The 23,268-nt window shown below is 41.6% G+C and overlaps 1 protein-coding gene across 1 annotated transcript in view; it reads left to right on the forward strand.

Moving 5' to 3' along the window:
• Positions 1–23,268, forward strand: part of LOC308226345 (cadherin-4) — a gene marked incomplete at its 5' end in the record, with an annotated part of 462,244 nt that overhangs the window by 374,746 nt on the left and 64,230 nt on the right. The window contains one exon of the mRNA XM_080628000.1: positions 7,098–7,270. Within this exon, the coding sequence (XP_080484126.1) occupies positions 7,098–7,270 (173 nt within the window). The remainder of the gene's footprint in view (positions 1–7,097; positions 7,271–23,268) is intronic.

Raw genomic sequence — 23,268 nt, forward strand, 5'->3', positions numbered from 1 at the left:
AGCATGAAACCCAGCCACACTTTCAAGCACAGTTCTGTGGTGGTTTTCAGGATACCTTATCCTAAGTTACACTTTCCCTATTTTCTGAATTCAACTCTGGGAATCACGAGGATTCATCTGCAGGAGCTCAGCTGAGCTCAGGCTCATTGATTTATGCAGTCAAAACTACTTGCTCAGAGGCTGAATGTTTTACTTCTGTTATTTCTCTGCAGCTTGCAGGGTCTCAGTAGGCTGCAGACTGCTCTGCAATAGTTATCTCCAAATCTGGCCGTGCCCATGTGCACGCTGCATTCAGTGCATCCATTCATTTACTCTCTGGAGGTATTTATTTCATTTCTAACAATAAGAAGGTATTATTTCTGTTCTGGGTGACAGCAACCTCTTCAACTTGCTCAGTCATCTCTCCAGACTGCTTGCTGTCTTTATTCTCACTAGGATGGCTCTTGCCTTGTTGAAGGCTGAGAATCTGATGTCTCCACTAATTAGGAAGTGGCATCCTTTATGAATTAGGTTAGCTGCTTGAAAGGTCAAAATTTGCCAATGATTACAAAATAATGGTGGAAGAGAATGATAGTAGATCTCTATTAGGACTGAAGGAATATCATTCAGAAGGAAAGTGCTGTTTCTATTTAGTTTTCTATCCACAGCATGTGGGGTGCAATTTAAGTATATGATACAGTTTCCACAGCCTCCTCTTAGAGAAACTGATTTGTTATGGTCTAGACGAGTGGTCTGTGCAGTGAGTGGGGAGCTGGCTGATAGGACACGCGCTGAGGGTGGTGAATAGTTCCATCTCCAGCTAGGAACCTGGCACTAGTGGGGTCCCCTAGAGATCAATATTGAGCTCAGTGCTGTTCAGCATCATCTTAAGTGTTCTACATGATGGGATCAAGTGTACCCTTACCAAATTTGTTGCTAATACCATTTTTCATTTGAAACCCTCAACAAGGAGTACATGAAAGTGCTTCAAATTACCCATTGAGTAAGTTTTATTTTTTTTTAACTTGAGGATACAGATTAGTTTGCTGAGATGTTTTAGTCTTTAACACTACAGCAGTTCTCCAAACACCGTTCTCAAAGTCATATTTACTGGCAAGATAAATTCACCCATAAGGAGCTCTGTGCTGCGCCATCCAGACTGCTACTGGTACCCCAGGTAGGGCAAGTAAAACCAACTTGGGATGGTTCATAAGCATTGCAACCTGCATACCTGGAGACAGCCCCCTCCTGTCCCTCACCTCAAATCCCCACATTGTAATGGAAGAATCTTCTTAGTTTTATTGATCAATTAAAAACAATCGTAGCACACGCACACTTCAGCATGTTTATGGGTAAGAAAGATCATATTTTGCATAGGGAAGCTGTATACAAGTAGTTATGTGTATAGTTGTACTCTGAAGACTTGTTTAGGATCCCATCATGCTTCTCATTGCACCTTAGTTTTGACACCTTTGCTTTTCTAGTGTTCTGCCTTTCTGTCCCTGAGACTTATTGCAATGAATGAAATCACTTTAAGGGTGAAATGTTCCTATCATGAGTAGGGGCATGAGATTCCCATCCTCTGTGGGGGGAAAAGCTAACATCAGGAAACACTTCTGAGTGGAAAAAAATTATTTTTAGGAAATGTTGTGAATTTTACACCACTTTTCAGTATTTAATCTTCCCATCAGCAATTACTGTCTGCTTTCTATCTAGCATAAGATGCAGAGTATTCACTAAGTGAGCTTTCCAATTTGGGATGAAAAAAAATTAGGAGTTAGGGGAGGTTTCCATTAGTACTAAGACATTATTAACTTGGGTTAATGAAGATCTAATGTAATATGGCCATCACCACATGTCTGCACATAATGATTCAATCCTTTTCTATGGGGGAATGATTAAATTAAGTAGCTTGTAGGTCAAAATTAGACTGAGAAGGTTAACCAACCTTTAATGATTCTGCAACCATTTACCAGCCATTAAAAAACATAAACTGTAAGATAAAGCTGAGTAGAGAATTAGTATTATCAGTAAAAACTGGATGAAGCTTTAGCTTTTTCTGTTTCTATCACATGAGTAAACTGAGGATTGTGCATTTTTATAATGATATGTGGTATAAAGGGCAAAGCGAAAGGTTTTTTTATCTCTCTTTTTTTATTGTTATTTTGACTCCTGACAAGTGTCCATTAGCTCTTTTTTTTAAGCATGCATTAAATCTTACTAATGGATAGGAAACCAGCTTAGAAAAATTGTAATTATAAAGAAATTGAAACACGGACTTCGGGAGCAAAACTAAGATACTGTTTGTATGCCTTAGAACCATAAAAGCTCAGTCTTTTCAGAGAAGTGAAGTTGCATAGATGGAAGAGCAGAGCTTGCAGACAACGTGATGTGAATTAGCACTCCTCAGCATGCTTGCGGACTGTCTGAGCTGATTCTCAGATTCCAGAGTGACTGGGGGGGACACATTTGTTTACAAATGTGTGCTTATCTGCTTGCACATACACAGGACAACTGTCTTGTTTTGCTTCTTTTTACTCAACATGTACAGCTGGCATGAGATACAGCAAACCTAACAAAACCTTCTTGCAGCTTTTTCCAAATAGATGCAATCGATTTTAAAATTGATAAACAAAATTGAATATAGAGGCAAAAATTATCTCCCTTTGCTTCCATCCCCCCAGGTTCTGTAAGGCGTTATTTTGCCTATCCTGTAGAAAGCTTAATTAATCTAAAGGGAATATTTTCCATAAGGAGTGCTTTCAAGCATCTCTCTCATGTGTTTTGCCCTTTGTTAGACTGAAATAAAAACACCTCATTTGATAAAATAACATCTAGGAGATGGCAGTCTCTGGGAAATCAAAGGGAACACGTGAAGTTGCAAATTCTTGGGGGCTTGCCTTTTATTGATAGATCTTCTTCGTCATGCCATACATTAATTTTAACTCAGGTGATATATGAACTTGGTGCATTAGTTAATGAAAGCTAATGCACAGTAATCTTGTCATCACTAGCTGTGCATGATAATTCAATCTGTTTCTCGGAAGAGCTGTTCAACATGCAACAAATTTGATTTAATATTGACATGATGTACTAGGTTAGGTATTTTATTTAACAGACTGTGTGTCTTATTTAAAAAGAAATGGTTTTCTTTCAACAGGTTATCTACCTGACTTAGTAGGCCAGGTGTGTAGTTTAATACAGTTATATCAAAAACTGGACTGGGTATTCATTATGTGAATACACTGCACAGACTGGGGCAAATTCCTGAGTTTTGGCTCTTGGTACATTCACTTAATGTTAGCAGCGTGCTTGAGAGCAAGCCCTTCAGAGCAGAAAAGTAAAGCTAATGCTTCTCTCATGCACTGAAAGCATAAAGCCCCTCCTGCCCCATTTGTGCACTTCTCTTGTGGCTCCATCACCACTGACAAGGTCTGGCCCAAAAGTCACAGAATCAAAGAACAGTTTGGATTGGAAGGGACCTTAAAAATCATCTAGTTCCAATTCCCCTGCTATGGGCAAGGTCAACTTGGCAAAGTACAGTGTGGGCGTCTTGAATGTGAGGAGTTTGCCTAGTGTTTCTGGTCTGTAGTGACTGCTTCCAGTCTCTGGGTAGGATATAGTGATTTAAAGGTGGTGTGGTTAATACTTGGGTTTCCACAAAACACATACACACATTCTGTGGACCAGGTTGGGCAGTTCGTGCTTTTTCATTGAAACCCTAATAATACCATCCTCAGTCCTCAAGAGTGTAAGAACTGTTCTGTCTGCCACTGTATGTTTGCCTAATTTGTGTAGTAATAGGTGCTGGGTATGGGAATGTATTTCCTTTATTTTAATATAAAGTATATGAAGATATACCCCCATGCATAGAACACAGAAACATAACTTTATTTACTTTTATAGCAGGTAAATCATCACCAAAACTCTTAGTATAGTGGGAGACTTTATATAGCACTCAGAAAATGTTTGAGACTGTAGCAGTATATATCCACATTGCTCTACTGAATACTCTTGTGCATAGATATATGTTTATGTCATTCGCTGCAGCACACAGGTATCTAGAGGATATCTGTTGCTTAAAGACAGCCTAAATGTACAGAAAACTGAGTGGAATGGAGATGGTGATGTAGGTTACACCGGCACCGTGGAGCGGACCTCAGGAGTGGTACCCTTGCCATGGGAGATGACGTCATGTTCTTATCCTTGGGTCAGCATTTCCAGGTGTGAAATGTGTATGCATAGAAATGGGAAGGGATATGTCAGCCACCATCCAGACTGCACAGAAGAAGAAACAATTTGAGCTGATTTACAGCAAAATATGGTCAGACAAGCAGCCCGAGGGAGAGCTGGGGAAGAAAGCGGCTACTGCAGTTCCATCATGTGCTGCAGTGCTGCATCCACACAGAATCCTTTGCAAAGGCCATTTTATTAAGTTACGAGTTAGTAATTAATGCCAAATTCCTCTCTATTTTTTCTGTGGTTGGGTTTCATAATCAAAATTAAAGATATGAGTTAGGGAGCAGATTGCTTCTTGAAGTACAGCTCCTGGTGCTTAGTTCATGACCTTAGAGACTTTTGTCCAGTCCCATCTCCCTTTATGGGGATGTAGATCAAATGCTGTTGAAATAGTTCTCTTTTTCTAGAGCAGATGTGCTCAGTCCAATGCTACACTGCAGGGAAGAAGCAAAAAGGTTAGGGAAAGAGTGAAGGAGACTGACTGTGCCCTCCATCTACAGGACAGCTGCTGTCAGCTCACTCTATGCCCACCACAGCTGTAGCCTGTCGAGTTCCCCAGCCAAGTTGGGAACATACCATCTTGTACTTTCCTAGTTTATTTTGGAAGCTACAGTGCAGTCTGAGAGATCCCAGATGAGGAAGGACCACAACTGTGGTGTGCCCTGGTCTGAAGCTGGCAGCCTTTCCTTTCTGAGGTGTGTTTTGCACAAGAAGTGAATCATGAAATACCACCTCTGTTTGGAATATGTCCAAAGGCTGCACATGTCCTAAAATAGATTCTGTTTTCCTCTTCCACTTGTGTTTTCATTAGCCCCAGGTTTTGACATTCTGTTCAGAGATATTTTCACAGTATAGAATGCATTACGATAACAGAAATTCCAAATCAAACATCTCATTCAGCACATTTCTGATTTAAATTTCTCCTGTACATTTCCCCTGTACTTATTTAAAGGTTGGCCTCTTTATTTGTATCAGTTGTCTCATGATGACTGGTTTTGCAAAAAAAGCGGAAAAAGAATGCTTCAAGAGAAAGGAGAAAATTCATTGCTTCTACAGCCTTCTTTCAAGTCAGTGTTCCTTCCCTCTCCTGAAGTTTATTGATCGGAAAAATGTTCAAGTTGTTGAATAGTTTGTTTTCATTTCACAAATGTGAATCCAGATTATTGTGGAAAGATAGGAATGTATTCATCATTAGAATTTGCTTTACACATTCATTTATTTTTTAATCTATAATTCTTATTGAACTAGGAAAACTCACAGGAACTCGTATCACCACAGAGAACAAAAAGAGCCTGATTGAACCAGAAGGAAGGAGATCAGCAAAGCACTTTGCACAGTGCAAAATACAAATTTATGAGGCCACTTCTTGCTAATACTGAGAAATGTTGTTTTCCTGAAGTTGGGGAAGATACTGGGGGGATTTTCTACTCACCACGTGGCTTAAAAACCCTCAGCTGGGGTACAGAATTTGGGCATGTCAGAGCCATTGGTAGATCTGCCTGTGTAGAGCATAGAGGATGTTTTTAAGCTTTCTTGCGAACAGATGCAAGCTCTCCAGCTCTCTGCTTTCTCTGAACTGGAAGCTCCATAGCTTTGTGACAAGCTGGGGATCTGGGCTAATTAGATGAGACACGATGCAGTGTTGATGTAGCCACATGTCCTGGAGTTTGCCAGTGGCTCACATCTAACCAAGGGAGCAGAACAAACTTAGCTCTTTCTGCAGAACAGCACGTGGCTCTGTCTTGAATCAGCTCAGGCTCTTGTTGGGACCACTTTGCATCCATCCAGCACAGCACGCTCCTAAGTTGTTTCATCTGCTCAGAGTTCCCGAATGAGCAGTGTTCAGGCGGTTCCTTCCATCTCTCCATTGCTGCTGTTGGGTTTAGCGGTTACTAAGCGAGATTATGTCTGGTTTCACTGTATCTCTCTGCCTCCCAGTCCTCCTTTCAGGTCTCATATCATTAGGTTCAGCCACTGTTGCAGATTGCGTTTTGTAAGCAGTATGTGTCTGTCCTTTCAGTCATTCTCTCCTACCAGCATAGCAAGTGTAAAGCTGGGCCCTGTGAGCTCTGGGGGGTCACAGGACCATGCAGCTGCAGGAGTCCATCCAATCAAGTAACATCTTTTACCCTCATAATGATAATTTCCCACTCTTAACACAGCACCCTGCTGCCAAACTCCAGTAATAATGAGCCTGTCAGTGCATCAGTGCACTCCCAACAGTATCTAGAAAGTAGCAATTTTTTTTTGCAAGCAAATGGAGACACTGGTGATTAGCAAGAAACAAACCAATGATTCAATACATTGCTGGCCACACACACCAAATCATTGATTTTCTGTCCTGCTGGGCAGCAGCTGTTCCATTTGCTCTGCAGAAATACTTTTTTTCTCCTCCAGAAAGGGCCAGAAGGGTGGATGTTTCTCCAAGAACTGGAGGCAGCAGGCAGTTGGTTCATGTGCTGGGCATGATGGGGTCCTTCTGAAGCTGCTAAGAAACCTGATGGGTATTAAACTCTATGTCTGAATGCACGTGAATGCAGTGATTGGATGGAAAGAAATCTGCTGTGAGAAACTATGAAATTGCAGGACAAAAAATGCTGCCCTAAAACTGACTATCACTGAAAGAATTAGAAGTTAATCATAGATAACCTGATATGACTTCTCGCTCTATACCAGTTGTGTGTAATCAGTATCCTTACAGATCATCTAGTCTCAGCAGTATTGCTATTTTCATAATCCTCGCCTTGCGTAGCTGGTTGCATTGAAATGGGATGTCTACTCCATAGTATTTCTGAGTAAAATGCATGACCCTGAGTCAATGGACTGTGGTCTGCTCTGCAATGAGATAGTCCTGATGTTTCATCTTCTCTTATTCCAAGGTACCTATGTGATGACAGTGACGGCAAATGATGCAGATGACAGTACTACAGCAAACGGGATGGTGAGGTACCGCATCGTGACACAGACCCCACAGAGCCCATCGCAAAATATGTTTACGATTAACAGCGAGACGGGAGACATTGTCACTGTAGCTGCTGGGCTTGACAGAGAGGTGAGTTTAAAAGCCATCCTACTGGGTTTCCCATTGTTGAGGGTTACTGACTTGTGAAGCCCAAATCCTGTTTTGAATACAAAGCCTCTAAAAGTTTGAGTTGTGACATGGAGATCGCGGTCTTTGCTTCTGCAGCAGCTGTGGGGCATCCTGGCTTTGATGTGGTATTTTTGTCTGAATCCATATCCAGTCGATGAAACCATCGGCCAATGGCATCCTGGGGTGTATTAGAAGGGGGGTGGTCAGTAGGTCGAGAGAGGTCCTCCTTCCCCTCTACTCTGCCCTGGTGAGACCGCATCTGGAATATTGTGTCCAGTTCTGGGCCCCTCAGTTCAAGAAGGACAGGGACCTGCTGGAGAGAGTCCAGCGCAGGGCGACAAAGATGATTAAGGGAGTGGAGCATCTCCCTTATGAGGAAAGGCTGAGGGAGCTGGGTCTCTATAGTTTGGAGAAGAGGAGACTGCGGGGGGACCTTATTAGTGTATATAAATATATAAAGGGGGAGTGTCATGAGGATGGAGCCAGGCTCTTCTCAATGGCAAACTATGATAAGACAAGGGGTAATGGGTATAAACTGGAACACAAGAGGTTCCACTTAAACTTGAGAAGAAACTTCTTCTCAGTGAGGGTGACAGAACACTGGAACAGGCTGCCCAGGGAGGTTGTGGAGTCTCCTTCTCTGGAGACATTCAAAACCCGCCTGGACACATTCCTGTGTAACCTTATCTAGGTGTTCCTGCTCTGGCAGGGGGATTGGACTAGATGATCTTTTGAGGTCCCTTCCAATCTCTAACATACTGTGATACTGTGATACTGTGATACTGTGAAACCCTGGGAGAATCTTCACACTCATGAAGCTGATATTTTTCTTGCGTAAATTTGTACAACTCAAAGATGTACAAAATATTCCAGAAGGAGCAGGGGGATGAGTAAATTGGCATTTGTTCTTCTTTTGTGAGACAAAGTGCCAGACATCGATAGCCCTTTCTAGACCTGTCTTGCTTAGTTCTTTGCGTGTTACCTTTGGAAGGAGTTACACGGCCTATACTCAACACATTTTGCATGTGTCATGATCTTTGTGTCATTTCCAAACTAGGAAAATCTCTTTCAGTGATTTTGGTTTTGCATGAAGCTCTGCCTTTAATGCTTCTTCTTCCCGGTGTTTTAGAATGTACTGCTTTTCCAAATGCAGGAGAAATTTCATTTTTACTGATAAAAACATGCTTTGTCAGTGTAAGCTACATAGGATGATTCTCAGAGCTCTGCCTTCTCTAGTTGTGAGTATAGCTCAGGGACAAAGCAGTTATACCTCACAAGTTAAATAAAAATCAATGTAGCATCAGTGGTGGGTTGGAGTGTCTGGGGAAGAACGGGACGGAGGTCAATGGGTGCGAAGGGAGAGAATCCCAGAACTGAAATTCTTCTCCACCGGCCTGTGCAGTTCATGGAGTGTTGCCTGTCCAATGCAATTAGTAGATCTTGATCAACTAAATGATGGGAAGGACCATTTGTTCATTAAGCAAACAGCCACAGACAGTATGGCTATGAAGTAGATACAAAAGTGACAACTCTTACATAGTCTTAGGTTTAGATATTTCAAGTTCGGGCAGTCCCCAGAGGTAAGAAGTCCAGTGAAATCCATTCTGAGAGAGCCCAGTGTGCGGCATTCCTGGGAGGAGGCACCAGAAACTGGTTTTGTTCTCCTTTCTCTCCCTTCCTCCTCCATGACTGATGGCAGGGATGGTGTAAGCAGGATGCCCAACGTGCAGGCTGGTGCATGGGTTTCCTGCCTGGAACACCCAACTCAGAGGGGTGAAAACCTCCAGCACCTCAGAGGGGTATTTTTCGGCTTCAGAGCTGCACAGCAGCTTTGGGATGAATCCCAAATGCAGCTGCGGAGCCACTGCTAAGAGGGGATAAAAGCTCTGGCAGCAGCTCAGCAGCAAGCAGAGTGCCCCCGGGCAGCCAGTGGGACCAGCATGGGATGGGGCTGCCGGCTGGGAGTGTTGTGGATCTGGGTCTTGCCCAAGGCACAGCTTCAGGGCGAGCCAACCCAGGGGTAGACACTGTGTGAAACAGCTTTCCAAGGAGAAGGTCGGGTGAGCGAAGAGCATTCCAGATGTGAAGACAAGAAGTAGAGCTGTGGGAGCAGCAGGAGTACCAGAGCCTGTTCCTTTCCACCTGATGTGGCAAGCTTTGCAAGGACAACCTGGGGCAGATTTGACCTTTCTCTGCTCTTTTTATGTACAGAACCAGAAAGTCAGCTGAATCTTAAGCAGGTGGATTATCCTAAGCAGGGCTGAAGCCTGCAGCGTGCTTGTAGTCAAAGAGGAGAAACAAGTGCTGTAGAGATTGCTGGCAGCCCTTAGGGGGATGGACAGTGGCAGGGTACTCAGAGGAGAGATCTGAATTCTGTCAGGGAAGTGCTGATTTTATGGAAATGACAGAAGTATTACTGCCCCTTTGACATCAGTGGGGGCCAGCATTTTGAGGTAGGGCTTTATGGGTAGAGACAGGTTGTTGGTTTGTATTTATTTCAGAGACATAGATTGAGATAGCTTAGTGGGAGAGAGGTTTCAATCTTAGTAAATCAGCTGAAAAAAAAGAGGAAGGGATAATTGAGGGGGAAAGGATAAGCAGAACATCATCTTTTTCCAGTTTTGTCTTACTGCATCTGAAGTATTCTAAAAACTTGCTGGGGAGCCATATGCTTCATGTTAGTTCCCCTATTGCACTGGGTCTGGGAAATCAAGGCAAGCTGGCACATTCTATATGGAAATAGAGTGTTAAGTGTCCCAAGCTGGTGCCAGGTTGGGCAAGAGACACTTGGATGAAGGCAGAACAACCAGCTCTGGGCACAGTCCTGGGGCTGCCCTGAAGCTACGAGACATGCTTATTCCCAGCACTCTGTGCTGCCTTGCAGGATTACAGCTGGAACTGGCAAAAGTTTCTGGTTTATGAACATAAAATTGTGTTAAGTCTAAATTGAAAAATGTGTTTAAGCACTCCCGTAACTGTAGCACAGATTGGGACTTTTTGTTTTTGTTTGTTTTTCCTGGAATCTGGAGAAGGCTATTAGAGGAGTAAATTTGGTTTTGCTGCTGACATTTTCTTGTTGTTAGGAAAAGGAGCCGAAGAGCAGTACTTGGAATGCAGATTTGTGTAAATTAAAATGTTAACAAATCTGACCTATTCAGCTGAAACTACTACAACCGAGATGAATTCCCTGGATACCAGTTATTTCTCCAAATGCTTATTGACACATTTATCAGTGCCTATGACACTATTATGTTAAGCTGTGTTGAAACAGAACCAGGTTTTCAGTCTCCATTGGACCCTTCTGCCTTGCCTCCTGCAATGCAAAGGTGCCTCAAAGCAGGAATGAAAATAACTGTCAAAGCTGTTCCATATCTGAGACAGGTCCGTGTTCCAGATCCAGCATTTGTCTTTCAGAGGGGAGAAAAGTCACTTCAGAACTGGTATCTCTAGCTCAGCCTTTCTGTTGCATGCCTGATACTCTCAGCATCTCCACTCAAATATTCATAGAATCATAGAATAGTTAGTGTTGGAAAGGATTTTAAGGTCATAGAATCATAGAATCAGAATAGTTAGGGTTGGAAAGGACCTTAAGATCATCCAGTTCCAACCCCCTGCCATGGGCTGGGACAGCTCACGCTAGACCATGTTGCCCAAGGCTCTGTTACTGGTTTCTTATGTTACTTTCAATTCATTAAATGTCCAAGAAACTGGATATGTTCCAGCTTACTTTGTGTCATGAGAAGTGTTTTGGTTAACCTGCAAGGAACCTGTTTTAAGACAAATTCGTATAGTTTGCTGCTGTTTCGAAACCCTCATTTCAACAAACCAAAGAGGAAATTAAAAACTCAGCCTCTTAGATTGTGCTGGTCTCTCTAAATGTCTCTGACGCTGAAAATAACAAAATCAAAAGCCAAGGTGTTATAATAGTGATGGCTTTAAATTTTTTTTATCTGGTTCCCATTAATCTGGATGTAAATATGGTTACAATGCATGGTATCCATTCACTCATTATGACTCTGCTTAATTGAATGGATCCCCAAGGAAGACAGAGATAATTGGACTGCACTTCATGAAAATTATTAAAGGAGGACAGTTTAGCAACAGCCTGATTTAAGCTCCTGGATGCCTAAGGGTGAGAAATGCCAAAGGCGGAACAAAGGAACATCTATCCCTTGAACTAATAGAGAAAAAGATAGGGATTTAGAGTATGCCAGAGGTTCAAAGGTGCATTCAGACAGCCAGGCTTAGCTGAAAAGGTTAAAAGCAGATGCTTGCTCTAATACAGGGAAATGTAGGAAATCTGTAGCTGATTTAATGAAGCTGGGAGAGAAAGATCAAATAGTGCTAAGAGCACAAAATGTGTGGATTAGTAGGGAAGGCTGTGAACACATGAGATGAACAAGTTGTAACAAAGTTCAGGGGATAGGAGAGGACCATACTAGCTTATTGAATTTGTGGCAGGCTGCTGCAGAAATGGGTGGTACTACTCGGAGATGCTGCCTAACTCATAGCTTAATTTAGCAGTGCATCTGAATTCCATGTCATAGCTTGCTTTTTTTCAGTGGGAAGAAGATCGTAAGAGGTAACAAAGGGTCAGGTGTCCCAAGCTGGGGCTCAGAAGCAGGCAGAACATTCATATTTCTGTTTCTATATTCATTCTATATATTTCTAGATATATTTCATTCTACTTCTATATATTTTATTCTATTCATTTCTGTATTCATTTCTATACTCATTCATATTTATCCACTCTGATAAGTAACATTTCTCCTTACACCCATGCAAAAGGGACCAGATCTGTTCTGTGTGTTAGCTCATTTCATCCGCTGCCGCTTACACTGGTGTCCCAGGCAGGGTTTGAGCCCAGACTGTCAGTCTGACAGTAAGCTCCTGGGGCAGAAATCAACCCCATCAGCTCTTTTGATTTCTCTGGTGGCAGAATATCTGTCTCTGTAGTACAGTAAACCTGCACTGGGGCTATAGTATAGACAATATCAGCCTCTGAAGAGCTTCCCCTAAATATTTTATGAACACAGACTTTGAGCAAGCAGGAGGAAGAAAAAAGCAATGAGAGAAAGGGAGCTGGTTGATCCCACACTCTGCTGCCAGGCCAATAAATGTTGAGACAGCTCAAATGTCATGCAAGCTTATTTGAGATAATAAGTGGTGCTTGTAGTGTAATGTTGCTAACTTTTTGAAATCTCGTTGAGAAGGGAGTCCCTTCCCAGCACATTCATCTCGTGTTGAAGGAATGAAGAAAGTCAGGAGCTCTGAGTTGCTTCTTCCGAATTTCTCTATGTTTATATTTCTTTTAAAAGTGATTGGCTCTCAGCTGCTGCAAATGCCTTTAAAAATACATGAAATCCGATTCTATGATTACTGCACTTGGCTTTCCAAAAACGTGATGTTGCTACTCTTTCTCAAGTGAGTGAAAGATAAAAGGGAGAGCCTGCCAACAACTGAGTTAGTGGCTTATTTTATTTATGAATGAAATGGCAGGATTTTTGTGGGGAAAAGGAAAAGTTCTTCTTATTAGCAGAGGCAGTTGGTTTCTTTTCCAACACTGGTTTTGGTGCAACTCGACTTTTCTGGTAGACCAGACTTTTGAAATGTTACATTAAAAAAACCCAAAACTAAACAGTATTCTGCTCCTCCAAAAACTGAGCCTTGCTTATATACTTGCTTATATACTTATAATACCTTACTTCTTATACCTTTCTTATACTCTATAGATACTCCACTAAATATAGCCAACAGGTAGTGCAGGCTGAGATTTGCTTTCTGTACCAGGAAACTTTCCTCTGACAGAGGAGTCCAGCAGCTTTCAATCCTTTTTCCAGCCCTGGAATATAACAAAAGGAATGTACTATGTTCTAAATTATCATTGCCTGTGTTAATTATTTCCCTTCACTGCATATCAGTGTGATGTTCTGCAGACTTGTGCCACCTCCTCTGAGCAGGGCTGGAGGAACATCTGCTGCAGCATGAGGCTGAAGAATCTTGACACGATGTAATAGATGAGTGAATCTGTGCAGATTATCAGTCCTGTATGTGTACAGACAAAACACAAAAAATGAGAGAAAGTGACATCTAAATGGCTTAACTGCATCCTAAGAGTTTCCCATTTTCCTCACTCAAATTAGCCATCTCCAAACAGCAGTGAGGACTAATGCAAAAATTGGTAAGAGGATGTCACCTTGTGACAGGCACAATCTAGTGTGCACCATGTTTGTTATTTGTATCTATTACAAGAGTTCCTCAAAGTGAGAGGAATTCTGGTTTTCATGTTTTCTCCGTTATTTTTTCCAAAGAAGAACTAAACCAAGGTACTTAGATTCTGCTGAGCCACAAATATCTTGCTTTTAAAGATGAAGTTCCCACATCACTGCATTAAAACATGCAAAAGAATGCATCCCTAGCTGAACTCACAGGAGGAGAATGAGAGTAAGAGATTAGTGATTATTTTGCCAGTGAGGCACATCCATTTCTATGAATTTGGACCTCAAGCTACTGTATTTAGGCTCCAATCTCACAGGCTCTCCAAGTGTTTTCCAGTGACTGAGATGATGGACTGTAACAGAGTTCTAAGGATAAGTGGCTTTTCCAGTTCTCACACCATTCAAATAATGGTTGTAAGTCTTTGTGGAGCTTGTCTTCAAGCCAGACATAAACTACCAGAGTCTTAACAGGAATGTGCAGGTAAAATACTGTGGAATTCTCAGAACAGCAGGTCAGGCTCTGATCTGCTTGTCCCTTCTAGCCTTGGCCTTAATGTATTGGACAGTTTCCCTTTGCTATTGAGAAGCAGCTTGCCCCAGTGCTGTCACACAGCAGGCTCTGCCTTTGTTGGCTGCCACGTGCCATCCTAGAGATTTGTGGAGCACAGAGTCACTCTAGGGGATGAAAGCCACTCTATATATGTCATTTATCACTGAATACTGTGTTATTCCTGATACCTTATAATTCTTCAGGTCCATGTAACAAAAATATAAATACTGAAGCTTCATATATTAATATGCCTGAAATCATTACTTAAAGATAAAACTACTTAAATTATTCAGTTATAAAATTATCCCATTTCCACAGCAGCATATCCTGTCAAACGAAGAGCTGATTAGCCATAAACTGAATTTAGCCAGTAGATTTATGGTTGATTCTCGTTTACATTTCCACATTGTATGTAGGACTGATTTGAGCTCGCTCCATCATTCCAGCATGCATTTCATTTTCTTATTACAGACAAAAATGACCTTTTTCAGCAAATTATGGTGAGGAGCACTGCCACTCATCAGTGAAGAAGGTTCATTTTATTAAGCTCATTTAGTGCCTGTGGAAATGCATCATGCACACAATGGAGGGCCACTTGTAGTACTTTGAGATACCAGAAGCTACTAGATAGGGAGGGCTTGAATATGCTCTGAGTGCTCTTCTTCCAGCATTGCTTAATGGATTCCTCAGTAGCCCTTGTTGCAGGATGGGAAAGATGTGAATGAAAAGCCTCATCATAGAAATACTGTTGTTTGTTTTAATTAAGAGGGGAATTACGTCAGTGTTTCTGAAGCCTTGTTACAGTACCTGAAAAGAATATGTCTTCCCGTTTGTGTTTCTCAAATAGCAGTGGCTGTGTGTCTTTCTGCGGGATGTTTCCAGAATCCTCTGTACTTCCCAGTCTTCTGCATGATTGCTGCAACTTTCTAAATATGATGCTGCCAATCAGGTGTTGGAGCCTGTGTGTATGGAAAGGGGTTTGGGTTTTTTTTCATTATTTTTTGTTGATAAAAACCTGCTAGCTAGGTAGACCAGTGAAATCGATAGAGCAAAGGCTCCGAGGCGCGGGCCTTGGAAGATGATAACTTTAGTATGTGCTTCACTAAAACAAAAAAGATTATTTGGAGATGATCGGAGAAACTTCAAAAGAATCATAGAGTGGTTTATATTGAGAGGGAGCATAAAGCTCATCCAGTTCCAACCCTCTCCCGCGGACAGGGACACTGTACACTAGATCAGGTTGTTCAAAACCCCATCCAAACTGGCCCTGAAAAGAACAGAAGAGCTTTCCAAAAAAAAGAGGCTGGTAAATAGCTTGGAATGTGTGAAAGTCCAGTGAGTAGATGGGAAAATAACCATAGTATTTACCTCCAAAAATAATTCACCAGCAAGATGATCAGGACACAAATATAATGGGCTGGAGACCAACTGGTTATACAAATGTGATGATCTGTTGGCACCATTTGAATGTGAGTTTGTGTAAGCTCAGCCTCACTGAGTTTTCATCCACACATATTCACTCATTATCGTCCCTGTGCTTAGACACTAATGTCCCTGTCATCACTGTGGGGTTTAGGAAGTTAATAACATTGACAAGCAAAGATAAACACTAATGAAGGACATAAGCACAGCAAACACTTAATCATACCGCCTGGACAGGCAGAGCACACTGTATGTTTGCCCATATTGTTAATCCTTGACCAATAGATATGTGGCATTTAATCCTTGACACCTCTGCTCTTGGCAAAGGAGCAATTTACATGCCTTGGAAAAACATGGCAGAGCACACCCAGTTTGGTTAAGCAAGCTGCTCAGTCTGATGGTTTCTATGAAACCTTATCAGGCTCTTCCATTTATTTCAGTCTATGCAACACAAACTCTTTGAGATTCAGAAATTCATGGTAAACCTGTGACCAAGAGAAGTGGTCCTACCCATATTTTTAATGCTAATTTCAGACTTGTCTTCAGTAATTCTTTGCCTTGTTGCTGGCATTGCTAAAGTGCCTTGACCGTGACCAGGACATGTTATATCTTCGCCACTCTTGCCCTTTGAAGGAGGAGAGTGTCATAGTTGTTTGTGAGGGATGAGGAACAACTCATGATTTTGTGGCCATGCTGATCCTCTTGAGAAGTTGGTTTCACATTTGGAGACCATTTGCTGAAGAGGCTTCATCTTTCCTGATGAGGATGATAATCCTTGTGCTCCAGTGAAATGTAGCTGTTAGAGAAGCTGATGGGGAGCCCACCTCAGCACCAGAGCACTTCTCTCCAATAGGTATCTGACAAGGTGATCTGCCACAGACAGCTTGCATTTGTCTTGGCACTGCTCCTGTCCTGTCATTCACCATCAAATTGTTTTTAATAGCAAGGATCAGCCAGAGTGCTGCTTTAATCATTCTGGTTGCTCTATGAAGTTTTTCAGCTTGAGTCCCTGTGTGTGTCCTTTCTGAAGATGCAGACAGAAGGGTGCTCTAACTGTAGAACAGAGAGAACCAGTGCATAGAAGTAAACCTACAGCCATCTTAGAGCTGAAGTAAACCTACAGCCATGGAGCTGATTCCACCAAGAATGAGTCCTACCCTTTGGCTGAAACAAAGAGTTTCCTCCTGTTCAGACAGTGCATATGATGCTATTTACTGCCCTGCCAGAGTAGCTCCCAATTTGTTTTTTTAATTCTTTTTCCATTTGATTTTGAGATTGTACTGATTCAGATGTTAATCTGTAATGACTTCTTACTCGTATTTGGGCATGCTATTGAAGAGATGGTACCAAATTGAAAAGCTGCATGGTTTGGGGTTGACCTACTCAACCCCAAACTAGATAAAACTAACCTTTGAGTGTAATTGGATCCAGTTATAGAGTCTGAGAGAGAATAGGACTGATACCCAACGTAATCAGTCCTGTTTTTTAAAATCTGGAAATCTTCAGAGCCTCTCCTATAAGAAAATCCCACCTGTACTGATAGTCTATAGACCCTTTACTTTCTTCACGGACATTTTAGTATGTTCAGAGAGTTCTACTACAGTCTGGTTGCATTTGTTTCAAGTTGCTCCTGAAATCCCACCTCTGACTACAGTAGGTTGGTTTATACATTATTCAATAGTAAAATCCCAGCTGAATAGGGTGGAGGAAAAAAAAGTTAAGTATAGGAGTGGAAAACTCACCAGGTCCTTAACATAATCTCTGTGGTTCAGACCTGCATTTCTTTTTCCATTTGAGCTTGTCTTACAGTGGAGAAGAGTGTATCATTCCAATTTCAGATAGAAGACTACCTGCTCAGCTCAGGCAGATTTAAAGTTTTATTTCCGGTACATCACATACTTTCCAACAGCACTTTCCCCCTCTCAAAAGGGATTATTGTCTAAATCTGTACCAGGTCAAGTGAAATAATTAAGCAGAAGCTGGCTCCACTAATTAACTTATCCACAGACCATTGTCTGTTATTAGCGTTTTATAGTGAGGCTCTGTTAACTCTTTCTTCCTACACTACTACTATCTTTTTAATAACACAACTAATTTCTATAAGCATCTTGGGCTATATTTCTTAGTAAAATCTTACCATCGAGACATCTGCCAGAGTGTGAATGAGTTTACAGGATATTTCAGTCTGCAGCAGTGACTTTTCTTAACAGAGCATAAGAAAAAGGCATCTTAAATGCGAAGTAATTCAGCTGCCAGGAGACCAGGTATAGAGGCTTGTATTCTGAAAGTATTCTTAAAATGGAAAGTTATCAGTAGAAACAATGGAGTGGCTATTATGTGCTTTGTAAAATACAGTTAAAATGGACGTACCTCTAATATCTTTATAGTACATCTCATCCAAGCACTTGAACAGTGCCAGAATCATGGAGTATATAGATGCTGGGGATGTAACACTTCCAAAGAGGCAGAAATTTGTGCACAGGGACAAAAATGTGGGAGTTTGCTATTCAGCGCCACAAATGCTGTCTTATTCCTTGAGTTCTATATTAATTAGTATCCAAAAAGATGGCAGAAGGTGCTCTTTGAAGGGCCGAGCTCTTCTTGTTAGACACTTCCAAGCATCACTAGACGGGCTGTAAATAATCACAACATCAGGTGCTGAGGTCTGGGATATTCTCTATTCACTACAGTTTGAGAGAGGGTGTCTTGGATAAGGCCAGCACGGTGTCATGTGCTGGAAGGAAGGAGCTCTGTGTTCGTTTTCCCAGCATTGCACTTGAAAGCATCTAGGAGCTTGTAGTAGCAGAATAGTGAGGCAGTTTGTTCTTTTGTCAATGGTAACCTCACTGGGTTTTCTCCCAGTTTTTAGGCTAAATATTTTCCTTTCATTGCTGTTCTGTTATTCCATTTAAAAAAAAAGAAAAAGTGGAGATTTAGTGGAAGAAATCCTCATTAAGTAGAGTATGTGTCAGTACAATCATATTTTATTCAAGCTATTCATTTTTTGCACTTACAATGCTTTCTGTTCCAAATGCCTTTCCAGAAAAGTAAATGCAGCTTTCAGTTAAAGTAAACAGGTCACATACTGAGTGACCTCAAATCTGATGGCTAAAATTTAGAAGGGGAGCTAATTGAATAAAAATGCAGTGACTCATATTATCCAGGCATTCAATCAGTTGGCGTTTCCAGTCTTAATTTATACAGATCTCTGAAAAACAGGTTGCAGTTTTTCTTCATACCAACATGGAATTTATCTCAGTTTATGAGGAAGGATCTTGTTTAAATGCTTAAAAGTTTGGGCAGATGCTCGAAGGCGTTCCTGTTGCCTGAGGATAGGAAGTAAGGTTTGTAAGTCAACAGCGAGTGACTCTTGTAGAGTTGGTAAAGCTTTTCTGGTAATTAGTTGCTTTTCTAAAGGGAACTGATACCACCCAAGCAAGAATATGCCAAATAAAATGCCTACTTCGGAAGTGTTGTTTTCATCTTCTGAAGGTGAATTTCAGAGAGATAAGGGCAGCAGCATCCTACTCTCTGCAAATCCCTTTGCTTTGCTTGAAGCAGAGTGGAGCTGGTCCAGCTGTAGAGATCTGCAGTGTCTGAAATACCATACAATATATTGTATGTGTTTCGCTCACAGGGGAACTTGTACTGAGGTGAACTGAAGTAGTAGATGAGAGGATACTCGAAGCATTATTCATTCTGGAAGTGGTTTGTTTTGGAGATGTATATGTTTCTGCAATTATTTTAGCCATTAAACTTCAGCCCTGAAAATGCTTTCATCTTGGCTGATTTGTGGCCATGGCAATGCAGAGGAGTGTGATGGGAAATGTGTTATTAGATTTGTGAATTATGTGCATTTTTCCCCCTTTAATGTTTGATATTGGAAGACATGATGTTTGACAGAAAACATAATGAACAGTATTTGTTTGTAAATCAGCAGCTAGATGTGGTTTGAATGAATGCATATTTGAGCATTAAGAGAAAATCTGGAGAGGTTACCAGTATTCCTTACTACTGGAAAATCTGCCCTACAGATGGGAAGAGAGGCAGCTTCCAGTGGCTTATTCTAGAGATGCACTGAATGACTGCGTGACCTCAACAGATCCCCTGTTTGCAAAGCAGTCACTGCCCTGACCATGGCACATGTAAACAAACTGATTTTCCATGAGCAAACTTCACTAGTGCTAGGAGAACAGCTCAAAGACCAGGGCAACCTGCAAGAGGCTGGATGGATCTTTGAGTTGGTGGTAGCTCCTTTGGCCATGTCAACATTGCTGTGAACCCCCAAACTGGAGAGCTGGAGAATCTCTTGGCCATATGCATTGGAGTAGAAATTGAAGCATCAGCAATCATTTATGTAGATGATCCTGATTAGGCAGGAAATGCCCCACTAAAGTTTCCCACCCCCAGACTGGGACAAAATAATGAATTTTTTAAATCGTAATTACCTATCAGAAAATAAAAAAAAACTGGAGAGAATTAACATTTTTATTTTAATAGCTGCAAAAATGTCACATTGATATTGGTCTGCTAAAATGATGTTTGACATTTTAAAAGATCAATTTTTCTCAAAGTTATCTCAAACCATTAAAATGATTTTAAAAGGGACTATTTTGCCATGTAAAAATTAATTCCAAGCAAGGGAGACTTTTTGAATGTCCTTTCTTGGGAGCAGTTTCACTCTTGGCTTCTTCTGATGAAAAACCACTTTGTCATAATTCTCCACCAGTTTTCATCTTCAGGCCCCTTCAGCTCTCTATATGGTTTCTGCCACTACTGTCATCCTACCATATCAAAATGGTTATTTAGGGATGTTCTTCTGAAAACTAATTCCACTGTTTGCAGTAAGAGCCTATTAATGTAACTCAGAGTGACCATTGCCTGCAGTATTAGCATCTTCAAAGGCTGACTGACAGATTTGAGAAATGGATTTTGCATTATTGTGCTGACCCCAGATGCTGTATCAGGGCAGGTTTAGAGAGGAGCACAGGCGCGGTACTTTTCTTACAACATCCATAGGAAATAAGCTAAGCTAAATGACATACTTAATAAGCAGATGTGCAGGGGAGCATTGAGGGAAAACACATCAAAACATCTTGCAAAAACTCATTTAAAGTTACATAAATTATTGTTTGCGTTTTCACATGCAGTTATTTTCAAGTCTCATGAGCTGTATATGTTTGGAGTGGCCCTAAATAAATACATCATTACATAAACACAGAATTTGTTTGGGGATTTTTTCCAATGAGGTGCAGGCCCTGCTGGCTTCGCAGTATTGCACAGACTGTGAGAAGGAGGTGTCTGAATTTCGATGGGACATTTTGACACAGAAGTTCCCATTCTTACTATGTTTGGTATTTCTAAATCGTATGGTGACAGCTACCTTAAAAAAAGATGCAGAAAATAATATGGTACATTTTTTGTTAGAAGGATTTGAATGCAGGTAGAAAGCCCAAGCAGGTAACTGCATTTCATTTAACATTTTTCACCCCATTTTGGTATAGCAAGCCAAAATCTGGAGCATGCTGATGCACTACTGATGTTTTGCTGCCATGGTTCCCAGCACCATCTTGGTTCGCTGCTTATTTGGGAAGCCGGATGATTGCTATTCAAGGAGAGGGCTGTGTCATGATCCACGGTGGTAACGCTGCAAGCCCCCTGTCACTGTGTTATCATCTCACAGGATGCAATTACCTGATAAACAGTGACGCTCTCCATAGTTCTGCATTGGTTTTACACTGCTGCAAGTCCAGACCACGAGGTTCAATCCAGCGTTCAAAAGTCCTTAAGTACCATTGAAGCGTTCTCCAGTGGGTCCCTGGGTTTTATAAATGAGAAAATAAGCAAAGTGACTCAAGGCGCAGAGAAGCTCATCTGTGCCTTCTCTGATCCAAACCAGAGTAAAATATGAAAGAATTATCTGAAAGACATGGTGGTTTTTATTGAAGAAATAATCACAGAGTCACTTATCTGAATCAGGAAACCTGCTTTATCCTTTGTTGCATTATAAATAAGAATTATATTTGTTCTTAGGAAACAAGCCTGAAGTACACTGAAACACGTTATTGTGAGTGATGCACAGGGAGAGACTGAATAAATGCTGCCTGCCTGTTCCATTAGGTGATTTTGTTTCTTATATTTCTCTACCTTCCTTACCAGGAATGAGTTCTTTTATAATTTCAGAGGTGCAGTCTGACCAATTATGGGGTCACTCATTGCAGGGTCTCAGTTCTAAGCTGTCTGAAGGGAGGATGCTGACTGCCAGGTGAGGAACGTGGTGGTGGGGAGGAGGCAGGGGCTGGGGTCTCCAGCTCTGCCCTGACCTGCTCATGGCTGAGGTGGGCTCTCCTGCTGCTGGGGGAGCCTGTAATGATGTGGAAGAAGGAAACATCTGTCCTGCAGCCTTCTGCCTCTCCATGAACATGGAGATAGAAGGGAGAACAAGAGAGGATAAAACCAAAAAGGGAGGAAGAGACATTTGCAGGGATGGAAGATTAAGGAGATTGGTACAAAGGGGTTTCTGCAGTTACTATTTTTTATCCTTTTTCCACTCTTCTTGGCAAAGGCTGTAAGCTCTGGATTCAAAGGGATACAGAAAACGCCATTCTAGGTGGTACAACCTGCATAGTTCAGCATCTTCTCATGCTACAGGCATCTGTCAGAGCTTCAGGCATGGGCTCCTGGAGCTGTGTGTTTGGTGGTTATGTCTCGTGTTAGGTGATTAGATGTAAAATTACACAGCATCCTCCCGACTTGGAACATAAAACCCACTTCCGTGCTCTGTCTTGACTGTTCATACATTTCTTGGCAGAAGCTGTTGCAGACACCAGCTTTCAATCCTTTCAAATTAAATGTCAGTGGTGGAGTCATCATCAGCACGAGCATCCTGCTCTTTGTGCTTTCCCTGGTGCTGGGGAGCGGTTCTGCACCCCCAGAGCTCGCTGATGAGCAGCTCATCTGGGAGCAGTTTTGAAGGAGATCTTTGACTTTCTTTGGCTTCCCAGAGGAATTCATAATTATTTCCTCCTTTATCATAGAGTGCAGCTGGAGGCTTCAGCTCCATTAGAATTGCCCTGGTAATTTCACAGTGTGAAATTTACAGCAAACTAGGGACATTAACGTTAAATAAATTTATGCAACAGCAACCCTCACCCAATTCATTAAAAGTGTGTGCAATTTTTAATGGATGCTTCAGCATGGCATTTGATAAGTTGGTTCATTTCTTTTCCCAGTCTGTTAAGTATACGTATACACACACACGTAAATTTTCCTGCCAGAGGTATTGGTAAAAGCTGGTGATGGCCTCGAATGACACCTCCTTGCAAACACTTTCAGCATGGCTTTAATCCCAATCGCAGTGGAGTGAAGAGAGGCGGCTGCTGAAGAGTGGCTTTGTGTGTGTGTGTGCATGTGCACGAGTGTGGGTCTGTGCAACTCAAATAATCCAATTGAACTATGTAGTGATTCTGAATTATGTCTATTTGAAAAGACAGGATATCATAAAGACTGCTAATATGGTGGAAAATTATATTAAGCTGAGACAAGGCAAAGTTGATTATGTGCTAGACTAGTGCAGATGTGCCTGTCGCTAGTCGTTTATGCATATTGATTGATCTTAAATATAGCCAAGCAGAGGATGGGACTGGTGTTTGTATGGTTATTGATTTTGTTTCAACTCCTTGGGCTGTCATCATAAGCTTTCAGATCTAACTACCTGGACTGGTACAACTCCTGATCAGAAAGCATGATAAGGAAACAGGCATGAGGCT

This window comes from Psittacula echo (assembly GCF_963264785.1).
Source record: "Psittacula echo genome assembly, chromosome: 12".
NCBI classification, from domain to species: Eukaryota; Metazoa; Chordata; class Aves; order Psittaciformes; family Psittacidae; genus Psittacula; species Psittacula echo.